Source organism: Biomphalaria glabrata, chromosome 6 (genome assembly GCF_947242115.1).
Source record: "Biomphalaria glabrata chromosome 6, xgBioGlab47.1, whole genome shotgun sequence".
Classification (NCBI taxonomy): domain Eukaryota; kingdom Metazoa; phylum Mollusca; class Gastropoda; family Planorbidae; genus Biomphalaria; species Biomphalaria glabrata.
Genome location: NC_074716.1, coordinates 21,174,523 through 21,189,316, shown reverse-complemented (window position 1 = coordinate 21,189,316; position 14,794 = coordinate 21,174,523). Strand labels below are relative to the sequence as shown.

At 36.5% G+C, this 14,794-nt stretch overlaps 1 protein-coding gene across 1 annotated transcript; it reads left to right on the top strand.

The window, feature by feature from the left end:
- Nucleotides 1-4,008: 4,008 nt before the first annotated feature.
- On the top strand, nt 4,009-13,836 carry LOC106066331 (charged multivesicular body protein 1b-like). Its single transcript, XM_013225322.2, has 6 exons — nt 4,009-4,169; nt 10,717-10,814; nt 10,942-11,157; nt 11,704-11,855; nt 12,480-12,561; nt 12,716-13,836. The coding sequence occupies exons 1-6, from the start codon at nt 4,163-4,165 to the stop codon at nt 12,755-12,757; spliced, it is 597 nt and encodes a 198-aa protein (XP_013080776.1). The 5' UTR covers nt 4,009-4,162; the 3' UTR covers nt 12,758-13,836.
- The last annotated feature ends 958 nt before the right edge of the window (nt 13,837-14,794 follow it).

The window sequence follows — 14,794 nt, the reverse complement described above, 5'->3', positions numbered from 1 at the left end:
TCTCAACAAGTTGTACACTATTCTACATTGCAACTCCTTTCTCTGATATGCTCTTCATGATCTCAACAAGTTGTACACTATTCTACATTGCAATTCCTTTCTCTGATATGCTCTTCATGATCTCAACAAGTTGTACACTATTCTACATTGCAATTCCTTTCTCTGATATGCTCTTCATGATCTCAACAAGTTGTACACTATTCTACATTGCAACTCCTTGCTCTGATATGCTCTTCATGATCTCAACAAGTTGTACACTATTCTACATTGCAACTCCTTGCTCTGATATGCTCTTCATGATCTCAACAAGTTGTACACTATTCTACATTGCAATTCCTTTCTCTGATATGCTCTTCATGATCTCAACAAGTTGTACACTATTCTACATTGCAATTCCTTTCTCTGATAATAGTTGTACGACTTTCACAAATAATTTGCTGTGCTATAAATGTATAATTCAATTACTAGGTTTAGAATCTAGTCGTCTGCGATTTAAAAAAAATAAATATATACGAGCATATAATCCTATCTTCTTATCTTATATAATACAGGCTTAGGTCCTCCCGAGCCGTTAGGCGCGTTGGGCGGCAAGCTGTCTCCATAAAGATCTGTCATTGGCAATGTCTGAAGCCTCCTCCCACTTGATGTCCACTGTTCTGAGGTCCTCCATAAAGGTGTGACGCCAAGTTATACGAGGACGTCCCTGTTTGCGCTTTCCTCGTATTGGCCTCCATGTCATCGCAACTTTTAGTATGCGTAGTTCATTTTGTCGTAGAACATGTCCCGCAAACCTCATGCGACGCACTGTCACAACCTCACTAAGTGTTCGACTCCCAGTTCGGCATAGGATTTCCTTTATTGAGACGTGATCTGTGTAACTGACTCACAAAATCCGTCTAAGCCATTTTTGTTGTGCCACATTTAGTCTCTTCTCAATTTTGACAGATGACTTCCATGTCTATATGCATATGTTGCAGTTGGTATGACGATTGTGTTGAGAAGGTGTATTTTTATCTCGAGTCCAATGGCTTGGCTTGTCCAAATAGGCTGCAACCTTTGGAAAATGCTCCCTGCCTTCATTCGGCACGCTACATCAAAGTAGGCATCCCCATCATTTGTTATGATGCTGCCAAGATAAGTGAACTTGTCTAACTCTTCACGCTTTGACTCGCCAAGTCTGACGGGGGCATCCTTTCCCTTATATCCCACTCGCAAAATTTTAGTCTTAGCCTATCCAAGTGTATGCGGAGGCCAATTTTGGCTATCTAGGCTCTCCGTCATTTCTTGTATGCATTTATTTGTAGCCCCGAATAGTGCAACGTCATCGGCGAAGTCCAACTCCGTCATTCGGTTTTGTTCACGCCATGGAATACCAAAGGCAGTCTGGTTCATTGCTCTCCTCATTATGTAGTCGATGGTTAGGAGGAAAAGGAAGGGAGATAAGATGCACACCTGTCTCGATTGTAAAAAACTCTGTTGTTCCCTCTTCTGTTTTAATGCAGCAACTAGACTGACTGTATAGGTGTCGTAGGATCTGGACGAATTTCTCTGGGATGCCGTATTCTCTAGCTATTTTCCATAGTGATTCTCGGTGGACACTATCAAACGCTTTCTTAAAGTCTACGAAACTGATCGTTAGCCGTTGTTGGTACTCAAGACTTTGTTCTATGATATTTCGTAGAACGAAGATCTGCTCTGTACATGATCTGCCTCTTCGGAAGCCTGCTTGTTCTTCTCTGAGCCTCTCATCTACAGGCTGTTGAAGCCGTCTCAACAAAACAGTGCTGAAAACTTTGCCCGGGACAGAGAGGAGAGTAATGCCCCTCCAGTTGTTGCAGTCTGCCAAGTTGCCCTTTTTTTGGAAGCTTTACAATGACTCCTTTTTGCCAGTCCTCATGGACTTTTGAAGTTCGCCAACAGAGATTTAAGAGATCAGTCATTCTATTAATAATGTACTGTCCCCCATGTTTTAGCATTTCTGCTGACACCATATCTTGCCCTGGTGCTTTGTTGTTCTTTAGCACTGCAATGGCCATGGTAACCTCATCTGGAGTTATTGGGTCTGTCTTGACCTTGAGATCATTGTCCGGAGAGGGGTCCTTGAATGTGTAAGTCAGGTCTGGCGACGGTTGGTTAAGGGTCTTTAAAGTGCTCTACCCATCTTGCATCCTGTTCTTCTTTCGTTAACAAAGTTTTGCCTTGCTTTTCTTTTATCGGTGCTCCATGTCCACTCTTTGCTCCAGTGAGATCTCGGACAATACGATGGAGAGTTTTTGTGTCATTTCTGCTTGCAGCTGCTTGTGCCTCTTTACGCTTCTGTTCAATCCAGTCCCGTTTATCTCGGCGACAGCTTCTCTTTACTTTCAGATCCGCTTCCCTATTGGCTTCTTCCGCTAAGCTGCGATCCTGTGTTTCATTTTTCTGATCACGTCTACATTTGGCCTCTTTCCTCTCATCGCCATCTGCCGGTCCCAATCCCGGGTGAGAAAGGAGGAGGGTTTGGCGTATGGCTAGCGATCCCACCCTGTAGCTACAGAAACGACAAACTTGACACAAAGAAAACTATACATGCGGTGAGGGAGGCCAACTCCCGATGACGGTGTTGGATCAAACCCAACTGGACGTCCAATGCTCGATACATGGCAAGCCCTTTAACGCCAAGAAACCGACTCTTATAGGCACATGTAATGTAAAAAACCTAAACCAATGCGGTAAACTGGCCCAACTTTTAAGAGTTTGACTTTTACCGGCTGGACATCCTTGGGATCTGCGAGTGCGGTGGACATCAAGTGGACCATAATCTATTCAGGACACGATAAGGAACACATTTGTGGTGTAGGAATCATCATGTCTAAATAGCAGCTTCAGCGCTAATTGCTTGGAAGCCAGTCAGCGACCGCAGCATTACAGCTTCACACAAAACAAATCAAAATCACTACCATTCAAGTATATGCCCCTACAGAGGATGCAGAAGATACCATCAAAGATAATTTCTACAATCAACTTGAAGCCACATTTGATGAAACACCCACTCATGAACTAATTCTACTGATGGGAGACTAACGCCAAAATCAATCCCAAACGAACTGGCTTTGAATACATAATGGGACCATATGGCTCTGCAGAAAACGTCAGTGATAATGGCAAGCGCTTGATTTCTCTCTGCGCATCCAACAACCTTTCAATTGGAAACACATATTTTAAGCACAAACAAATACACAAAAAAAAAACATGGGATCACCAAATGGAGAGAATTTCAATGAGATAGATTATATTTGCATCTCCAAACGATGGAGGTCATCTCTATTACACGTGCGGACCCTCAGAGGAGCGGATATTAGCTAAGACCCCTACCTTAAATTGTCAGTGGCAAATTTAAGCTCCGACTGAAACGCCAACCAAAACGAGCCACACGACCCCGCTCATTTAATGTAGACAAGCTTAAAGACTGCAATATTGCAGCACTGCTCCAATTGAGACTGTTGAACCGCTTCGAGGCTCTTGCAGATATACTGACCCTTGAAGAAGAGTGGGCCAACTTCAGAGATACCACTATTGAGTGCGCGGAAGGAGGCGAGGTTCATACAAGGAACGGTGGATACAAGACAGAGCATGGAAATATAATGCAGACGTTACTTCAAAAAAGATGATTACGTCCTACAACACGTCATGCATTTAGTCATGCATATTAACCAATGACCTAAATTCTGCCAAGTCACTGGTTTTCCTGGCTAGCTAAGGCAACCCATTCCATGCTCTAATATCTAATAGCACTAGGGAAGAAGGAGCATTTGCACAAATTTGTCCTAGCATATGGAACGAGGAGTGTGCCCTTATCCTTGTGTCTTTCTGAGTATTTTATTAGATTTTGTTTTTGTATTTGAAGATTATGGTTCAGTGTTTTATGTATAATTTCTACTATACTTTTCGAGTCTTCTATCCCGAGGGCTTTCTAAATTTAGTGCTAAAGGTAAAGGGAGAAGTTGGCAACATTTTGGAGTGTTTGTTTACTTCCTGTAAAAATATAAATAGCCAGTAGCCATTGCACACGAAACTTAGTCATCTGTACCAAAATAGATCAGGAGATTCGACTATGTCAGAGAAAATATTAGATCAATAAGTTTTTGCTTTTTTTTTTAATTGGAACTTAACTCTGTGAAAGATGGATAGTATCCTTTTAATAGATCTAGATGTATTTTATCATTTCGTATGTAAATCTAGATTCAAGTATATATAAAATAGGTAATTTCCGCTTTTAGCTGGCGTATTTACGTCTCTAGGCAGCACCTGGCAACCACTGGCCAGATTTTTGCGATGTCCCAGCGTTGAATCGATGCTAAAAAAATTATTTTCAGGGGGAGATAACCTAGTTGATTTTTAATATCGCCAGCTGAAACCATACTCGAAGAGAGAGGAAATAAAAACATATAGAAATAATAGAATTAATAGCGCTGTAGAGCCGACTCACAGACCTATATAAATATCGCCAGCTTATAGCGGATTGCAAGAGAGAGAAAATAAAACAAATAGAAATAATAGGAATATTTACTATTGTAGTAGAAGTAGTACTTTAAAAAAAAGGAATATGGGGGGGGGGGGGGGGAGTAAAATATTATTTAAAATTGGAATGACATTAATAAAGCGTAAATTTAGGTACCTTTTTTTTTTCATAGAAATTTAATTTAAATAGATTTAGGCCTATATTGCCCTATATATGATGGGATTATTGTATAGATCTATGAAGTATTTGATGAAGATTTAAGGTGCTGACAGCTTGTAACATTTTTCAATAAAGCTGAAATGAATGTTGAATTTAAATAGATCGATGATCTAAGCCTAAATCTAGTGGACTAGTCTAGTGTAATGTTGTGTGTTATGAGACTTGTTGCATTGTATCTAGAATGTGCTTGAGGATACATGCAATAAACAACTGATGTCCTTATAGAAAAGAATTTCATATATAAATATTTATTCATTTAATAGAAATATCCCAGGTAAAATGACTGTCTTCTCTAATCTAGCCTCAAGAGTCAAGGAATGTGGCTAGGTAACCAAGGTCACTGAAACTGACTGACTGGCTCAAGAAATTGTTGAAACTTTGGGAACGGGCTGGGAGTGGTCAGGGGTGGGGTTAAACAGCGGGAGCGGACTGGGAGGGTGGTCAGGGGGTGGGGTGAAAATGCGGGAGCGGGCAGGGAGGGGTGAATTTGCCGCATGGGGCTGGTAGGGGAGGGGTGGGTGTGTATAGCTTTGATCGGGAAACAACAGATTGACCAGAGAATGATGAAGTCCAGGTCTTACTGTAATAGGGCGTGTCGAAGGTGCCGAATAGGGCCAGATGCATTGCGCAATCCTGTCACTGTAGGCCAATGAAAGTAACTATCAGTGCTTGCTTACAGGGAACTTCTACTGTCAAAAACAGTCTTTAGATCTCTATCGGCATTTTCTCTTGTGACCAATCTATCTCCACTTCCTCTCTAAGATCTACACCTCTGCCTCTATATTTTTCTGCCCACTCATCTCCCACAGTTTGGTGTTTTCTACTTTGTCGTACCAGTGTATTTTTAGGATATTTCTCAGGCATCTGTTGATGAAGGTCTGTACTATTTTTGTTGTCGCTTCAGTTGTTCTCCATGTTTCCGAATCATTCAATAGGACAGCCTTGACAATAGAGTTAAAGATTCTTAGTTTAGTCTTGTTTGAGATGTGAAAAGATTTACAGTCAGGTTGGTTTTAGCTGTGTAAATCAGTAAATGTCTGACGCGCTAGATTTATACGACGTTTAATGTCTTCAGGGTTAGGGTTAGGGTTAGTAATTTTTTTGTTAGATTTATCTGAATTTGACAAATTTATCATTCTGTTCTGCCTTCCCTTCCACAAGCACATCTTAAAGGTTAAGGTAGTTGGGGATAAGGCGATTATATTTATCGTCATCACACCCGATCCGACTCTGTATCTATCATCGGAATCTTTTGCTTTATCGTTTAAAAGGGGGGGGGGGGCTGAAATGGTAAAATTCAATACTCTACCCTCAAACTTGACTTTGCATTTACTACTGACTTATGAGTGGCTGAATTTTACATTAGAGAGAGGTAGCGACATAATATATATTTAAAAAAAATAATATGAACAATTAATCTAACGGGTTGGTGGTGGATGTGAAGCATTAAGCGGGGAATCATCTCTACCTCCCCTCCACAGAATCCTTTGATGTGCAGGCCTAAATTATATAATGTGATTTTCCCCCGTATTCTTGTGATTGTACTTTTTTTTCCGTTTGTCAGCTTTTCTTTTGATTCATGAACATTCTGTTGAAAATTAGTTATTGTTGGTATTTTCGGAATAAAACATGCGCTAAAAAAATCAATTATCTTCTAAATTAAGTCTCTATTGAAGAGTGCCTAATTTTCTGCCTTGTCAAAAAGTGCCCGATTTCCCGGTCCCGGGTGCTTAAATTACTGGGAGCTTAAATATTTCCAGACACCAGTCGATTGTGAGTCAGAAAGAATAAAATGATATGTTAATAGCAGAGCTGAGTTTGTCACCCAGTCCATCTACTGTACATACACACACACCGTTTTCCATTCATTGGACCAAGGCAGACTCAGCTTCGGGTCACAGAGGTCGTTTAGCTTCCCTCCCCTTATCACTGTTAAAGCAAAGAGGGACACCCATGAGCCGCTAGCCGAAAACGCCATCGTCTGGATGTTATGTCATCCTGGATGTCTTGCTAACTTCTGTCCCCCCCCCCCCCCCGTAAGACTTAGTTTTCTTTCGCCACTTTCTCTTCCCTCCCCTCTTCTTGACATTCTTTCATTTTCCATATATGACTCCCCTCCCCTCCTGTGAATGGTAATTGGTGTGCGTGTGAGGCGTATTGTATGAGTGTGACTTATATAACGCACCTGTGGTGTATTGCTCCAGTGGTCAAATATGGGACGTTTAGTAGTGAGGTATGTCTTTGATGGTTGTGAGATATGAACAATATGGGTATTTGGCGCAGTAAAAGTGGGCGCTGTTTTCTTTTGAACTTCCAGACCGCCGAGCAGCAACTTTAGAACAGAATTAGAATACGACTAATTTCGTATTTATCACCAACTACCAGTATCCACTTGTTCAGGTATTACGATGTGTTGTAATTATCTTTGACTCAACTCTTTTGACACACAAAATAATCAGCTCTGCAAAGGTTTATAGTGCTTTGTTAACAGCGCTTAATAAATTTAATTATTATTTTGTAGTTATTTGCAGGAGCTTGCATACCTAGATAAACCTAACTCTATCCTAACCCTAACATTAACGGTACCTAAACAGTAGGCCTATATCTAGAGGGAAAATGTCGATTTTTGCACATTAACGTAACCTGTAGCTAATCAGTTAATGAGCAGATTAGCTAGCTTAAATATATGGCTCCTCCTTCGTAGCTGAAGATGAGATTATTTCCCATTTTCTATGAATTTGAAGATGGCTTTGGAGTCCATTTTTTCTTTTAAAAAGCCGACCACATAGATGGCATGGGTTGCTGCAGATATGCCTGCTTCATTTCTCATCTTCCTTTTTTTTAAATCTTAGATCTACGTTCTTTGTTGATTACCAAGCTCCTTGCGTTATATCATGAAACACGACACTCACGGCCGCAACGGCCGCAGTCAATAAGAAAGGACCCAGAGCTATAGCGTTTCCCTCACACTCCTTGAGAGAACTCTTAAGGGTGTCTTTGTAACGTTTGTGTTGACCGTCCTACGCAATTGTTGCTGTGGCATGGATACTGTTTATCCGTAACAACGTGTGTTATATGGTCAAGCCAATAAACCAAATGGATTATTCTTTAATGCAACTCTAATGTCCAACCCAAACCAAAGACTAGCTAAGTAATGTGCACATTGACGGATTTTAAGCTTTAGCGGTACTGTGTCAGCGTGCACTTGTCTCCTCTACCGCCTTAAAATCGTTTTCTAAACTAAAATGTACTAAAATGATGGTACTGATAAATCTACCTTAGTCTAGTCCCCTGCCTAGAATGAGAAAGGAGGGGATGGTGGAATTAATATGTCTCATTAATTGTTTTACCATTAATAAGATACTTGATAAGCTAAGTATTTTTTAACTCTCAATAATTTCATATAAAACACACGCGCAAGTACGTACGCACACACATGCACATATATACACGCATATGTACATACACACGCGCAAGTACGTACGCACACACATGCACATATATACACGCATATGTACATACACACACATAATGAAATAAAGCATCATCAAATTAAAAAAAAAAAAGAACATCTATGTGTAAAAACAAAAAATACCGATTTTTTTTTTTTTTTTTTTTTTCAGATTCAATAGAACACAAAAACATGTATTCTTAACAAACTCAATCTACACCAACACATACAAAATAAAATATTGAGAAATAATATAGATTCACTAGTAAAATGTACATCTATTTCCTGTTTAAATAAATAGGTCTACATTCCCTCTTATCTAAATGTATTCAGATTTTATTCATGTAATAGTTGGCAGCACACTATAACTCATTTTATTTATTTAACCAACAAAATCCATCTGGCAACAATTGGTTGCCTAGGAGCTGTTGCTATCATCATTTTAATATGGCGGCCGCCAGCTAAAACATGATCATACCATAAAATATATTATTATTTATATTATTAATAATTATTATTATATTAGTTACTTATTATTAGTAGTAATTATTAGTATATTATAAGTAAATTTATAAGTAAAAGTATATTTAATATTGACATAAAAATAATTATAATTACTAAACTAGATCTAGATCTATAAATATAATATTTATTTAACTAGGTCGTCTAGGTAGACTCTATAATTACTATAATAAGTTTTTTTCAGACCTCACCTACTCAGACTCAGCCTAACTTATTATTAGATCTAGATTCTAGATTAGTACTGCTACTCTGCTAGGACCTTGTCTAGTCTAGCTAGATCTAGTCTAGAAGACACTGTTTTACTCTTAATACTCAGACTCAAGACTCTAGCACTCTAGAGTCTAGAGTAGAGATCATACTAATTTTACTAATTGTAGATCTAGATTTTAATCTAGAATCTAGATTTAGATCTAGATCTAGTTGATAGAAATTAATTTAATTAATACATGCCTATTAGATTTATTTCTAAAAAAAATAATATAAATAAATAATATACTAATTTTAATCATCTTGTCTACTAAACTCCTAATAAATAACTAGATTTAGATCTAGACTAGAGTAATTTATTTATTCTCGTCTGGACAAAATTTTTTATTTAAACTTAAATCTGAACAACTTTATTTTGATATTTAAAATGAAACCAGCGCTCTGCATACTGCGAGTGTCCATTTTTCAATGATTCTGACCCAATTTCCTTCCATTTTGCTGTCTTTTTATTTAAGAAAAAAGAATTAAAAACTTGTTGGTCAGGGGTTTTTTTTTCCCTCTGTTACCCGGTTGACTTTACCTCTTCCTAGCCCCCCGTCCTAGGGTTGTGAGTTGTGAGACTAGATCTAGATATCTTTAACTGAAATTCTGAAGTTTTAGATCTAGAATCTAAATAGGTCTAAATTGCTCTAAATATAGGCAATCTCTAGAGCAGAATCTTATCTAGTTTTAGACTAAGTCTTAAGTCAGTATGTCTACTATAACAGTGTGAATCCTAACACCAACTGCCTATATTAACATAAATAATCTATTAGATAACTAAGCCTTGACGTCACTAAATGTCGCATTCAAAGTCTGTCAATTAATAATGCTAAGTGCCTCACACACTGTGGCAGGCCTTCCCCCTGTATTTGTTGATGGCTGTCTGCCTTGGACAGATTACTTTGGAGATGTCTGGCTTTCTTGTTCGGGTGTATTCCATGTACTAACAAGTGACAAGACCTACACATGGAACAAGTAGAAAGGACTAAGTCCAATACAAACTTAGATGACATTTAATACTGACAAGGCAACAGTCGAGTCTTTGTCCGTAATGTCAAGTTATCCCTCAGAAATCCTAACACCAACTGACAATATTAACATAAATAATCTATAACCCAACTAAGTTGTGACATCACTAAATGTCACATTCAAAGTCTGTCAACTATGGTGCATCTCTATATGGACTAATAATACCAAGTGTCTCACAGTATGTATGCCATCTCTATAATCATATATATAAAACACTGCAGATATTTTTCAGATAATGCAACCTTAGCTAATTTTATCTACAGTTACAGGATTGGCTGTACAATGAAATAAAAGCTTTGTGTTTAAATCAATTTTCATAATTTGGATCATCCAGATATTATTACAGTGCTTTTGGTATTTAGCTTGGTGTATCAATCCATATCATATTTGCAGACAACTGAGTGTAATGTCTGTTTTTATAGTTGTTTTTGTGTGTGTTTCATTTGTTCAAATGATGAAACTAGAAAAAAGTACACATTGTATTCAATTACACTTAGTTGCAATGTAACCAATAAAATAATCTTATTTGAACATTAATAAAAAAAAATCATATCTACCTGATAATAATACATTTCATTTTTAATTATTAGCTATATTTATTATTATATGATGAAATATTTTAAAAGTTGGAATTTTTAATTTAAACACTTTTTTTTTAATACTGATTGTATAATCAACATGTTTCTTTCCCTATTATTATACATATATATATATATGTCTCAGTTATTTTCTTGACCAAATTTAGAGCATCTGTTCAATTTAAAGTTTGCTGCTAAAGATCTTGAGAGACAAGCCAAAAGATCAGAAAAAGCAGAGAAGGATGAAAAACTGAAGCTTAAAAAGGTACAAGAAGAAAAAAAAGTTTTCAAAAAGTGTTTAAAAAAATATAATTTGTCATCATGTCTTACCATGATGTTGTATCATTAGTATGTACACTAAACATTGAACCTACTTTCTGTTACCTGTTTAGGCTATTCAAAAGGGTAACATAGAAGGTGCTAAGATTCATGCAGAAAACTCTATAAGACAAAAAAATCAGGCATTAAATTATCGTCGGATGAGTGCCAGAATAGATGCTGTATCTGCTAGAGTTCAAACAGCATTGACCACACGTCAGGTGACCAACTCAATGGCTGGTGTAGTCAAATCAATGGAGGCAGCTATGAAATCAATGAATCTTGAAAAGGTATTTTGTGTTTTAATGTCATGCAATGTAAGTTTTAAGAGCTATCTGTAATTTCCACCCAAGTCTGCATTACTGTAACAACTATTGACAAATAAAGAACACAAAAAAATATCATGAGAAATAAAACATTCCATGTATGGAATGTGTAGCTGAGTGGTATATACAGCTTGGCTACCTATCTAGCTGATTTGTGTTTGGTGAGCAGGATTAGTCTCTATAGACAGGCCAGTCATTTCCTTGATATTGTCCTCCCATCATTGTCTGCCTTTTTTTGTTCCCTGGTACTGTTCTCTTTTGTGAACCCTTAAGAATCTCATTTCATGATCATACCTCTCATCACATGTCCACAAAAGATATTGGGTCATAGTGCACTGAGCATGTTATAGCATCAAGTTGCACCTTATAAAAGCAATTAAAAAGCTATGAACAGCAAAGTATCAACAAAGAAATCATCATTTCATCTGATAGTGGAAATTAATTTTACCAGCTTTTTTTTCCCCATTGTTTTATCAGAAAATGTTCATTTTTGTGTGTTTGTTTGTTCAGGTATCTCAGCTAATGGACAGGTTTGAACAGCAATTTGAAAATTTAGATGTACAGTCACAGGTAATGGAAAATACAATGATGAATTCATCAACACTTACCACACCTCAGAATCAAGTGGATGCACTCATGCAGGAAGTTGCAGATGAGGCAGGGTATGTGTAACAGAAAAATAGTTATTGCCTCAGGGCTGAAAATGCTTAAACAAAAACTATTGGTACAAATATTTCTAATCATGCAGATTTATTATTGTTAGTATAGATTTATTACAATTTCAATCACATGACTGATCTAATCAAATTGATACAATTACATTTAGTATAACCTTTGTTATTTAAAAATAGTAATTTTATGTTTTTTGTTAGCTTTCGTTACAATTCACCTTGAATATGGCATCTTCTTTTAGAGCTATGACATTTATTAAGGCTCCAGTGTGCAACTCACACTTTCTAAAACTTAAATGCCAGCACTGCAGGAAACGAAAGCGTGAAATAAATAAATAATTTATAGGTATACCTTTTTTGAGAAGAGCAGTGACTTAAAGCTCACCCCAATCTGAGCTAGACCCCAAGCGCTGACAAAACAAAAGTAATCAAGATATATTTTAATTAATATTTTGCTGATTATTTTCACAAGTTCCTATCCTCCCCCTTCTCTTTAAGAGACCAACATTATTTATACATTATTTATACATTGATTGTCTTTACAATTGAAAAATAGGAAATGTTGATTATGAAATGAAAACATTAGATGCAACTAAAACTGCTCTGTTTTGACAGGTTGGAGTTAAATATGGATTTACCCTCAGCGCAAGGTTCAGCTATAGGAGCAACAGGATCAACACAAGCTTCAGCTGAACAGGTGAATATTTCTTTCTTTTAGTCTGACTTCAAAATATGTTTTCTTTACCATAGATTCCCTTAAATTAGTCATGATTATAAGTTCATGTTGCATACAATTAGAAACAATAATAATACAATTTTATAATGTTGGATAATTTGTCATTTTTCCTCAGGATGAATTATCTCAAAGACTGGCTAAGCTGCGTCAGATGTAAATCAAAGTATCACGTTTAGCATTTTCAATTCTATTCATCTCCAACAAAACTCATTTCAAAACTATAATTATACTTTTTTTTTCCTCCATCTATCTTTCTACAAATTCAGATCTTTAAGCTACATATAAGGCTCTAGATTCAGCTGTGGAGCTTGTGAAGTTAAGCTTTATTAGTCAACTTTAATCTTGCTTTACTAATACAGAAACTTTTGTGGACTAGAGTTAAGTTTTAATTCTACAAAGTTATATGTACTGTCTAGTTTAAACTTTCCATGTAGGTGTAGCTGGGTTGCATCCGTTTGTAATAGTCATAACATGTATTAGTAATAGCTCCAAGTATCATAGTTTTGGAGTATAGTAGTTTTTCCATCAAGATTAAGTGGAGTTGTTGTTTTTTTTATATAAATTTCAAAATGGGCAGAATTTCTAACAGTTTGACATTTCTTAAAATTACAATTAGTATGCAGTTTCCAACTGTCTCTAAATTGAATATATTAAGAATGTAAAACTCATTGTTTCTGGATTCTTCTAGCATGCAGACTATACCAAAAGATTTGTGCCTAATAGGCTTTTTTTAAACTATCCCTTCTTTTTTTTAACCCTGTATTGTGTTTTATCTACTTAGAATACTTGGGATCCACTGTTTTCAGACTCCATACACATCTGTATTGTTATTGTGTCAAAGAACATTTCTGTCTGGTCTCTGATCAGTTCCAATGAGCTTGTATATAGTTAGGGCATGCTTGTATGTTAATGTCGGAATGGCACATTTCTTTCCTAGCATATTTCATTTTGTAAATATTACCATGGAGAAATCAACATGAAAAAAGTATTGCAATTCTGGTATGTCAAGGGCAATTTCAATACTTGTCAAACATTTTCATACTAAGGCCTGAGTGAAACTATGTTGTAAAATAATTCCTTGCTGAAAGGAATATATAAAAAGTCTAGAAATGCTTAGGCCTGTAGTTGTCAGCAGTAAATGACAACACATAATTGAAGATATGAGTGTGGACCGTGACTGGTGTTTTTTGTCAATGCATTTTTTTAACAAAGAAAAAAAAACTTGATACAATAGAACTGTGTTTGTGTTCATTTTTTCCTTCTGAAATCGTCCTTATGATCTTAATTTATAGAAATAACTATCGGAATATATTGATTGAATAAATGCAAAGTTGATCACAAAGCAGATCTCTGTCTGTTTCCATTAGTCAAATGTTGTGCTGCCAGTCGGGGAAGAAAATACTAAAGCTTTATGAAATATGTAATAATGACTGTGATAATGCCATATGTAAATGGAAAGAAATAGATGATAATTAATGCTACTGAAATGTCGTCATCAATATTTATTTAAAAAAAAATGAAAAGGAATTAGCACACTATAGCGACTGTAGGTGATCATTCACACACACAATACATCAGCATCACGTCTTACAGAACCCCCTCCACCCCCCAAAAAAATTACTGCTAAGGGAGGAAGATTATTTTTTATGGGACAAAAACTCTTAGCACTGTACTGATAAATTCCTTTATGAATATAAAAGTAAAAACTTTACATGTATTACTTTTTCAGAAATTATTTTAACTAAAAAAACAAACATTTCATTTCTAAGTAGGACCCTTTAGAATGTAGGCTATACCTTTTGGTTGAGAGGTGTCTGTGACAAGATCCATTCACCTTTTTTTTTTTTCAAGAAGAAATTTCCATACATCTTTACTAATGGCATTCTTCTCGACTTTCTTATGTCAGAATTTCTAGATCATATAGGCTAGTGGTGGCCACATGCGGCCCGCCGAGGTGTTTTATGCGGCCCGCCGACACCTACAGAAATCAGGTGTGCTTACAGTAGGCTATATAGACATAAAAATGCAAATATTAAAAAAAAAAATATCTATACAAATTATTGAAACTGTTTCATTATAAAAAGTTTTAAGTAAACGAAGATTATGCTTATTGGCTATGCATCAATACACTCAATTCAAGACACAATGTCTGAGTGTCGGGTAGGCTTAGAACAAGATGGCAAGTGTTACAACT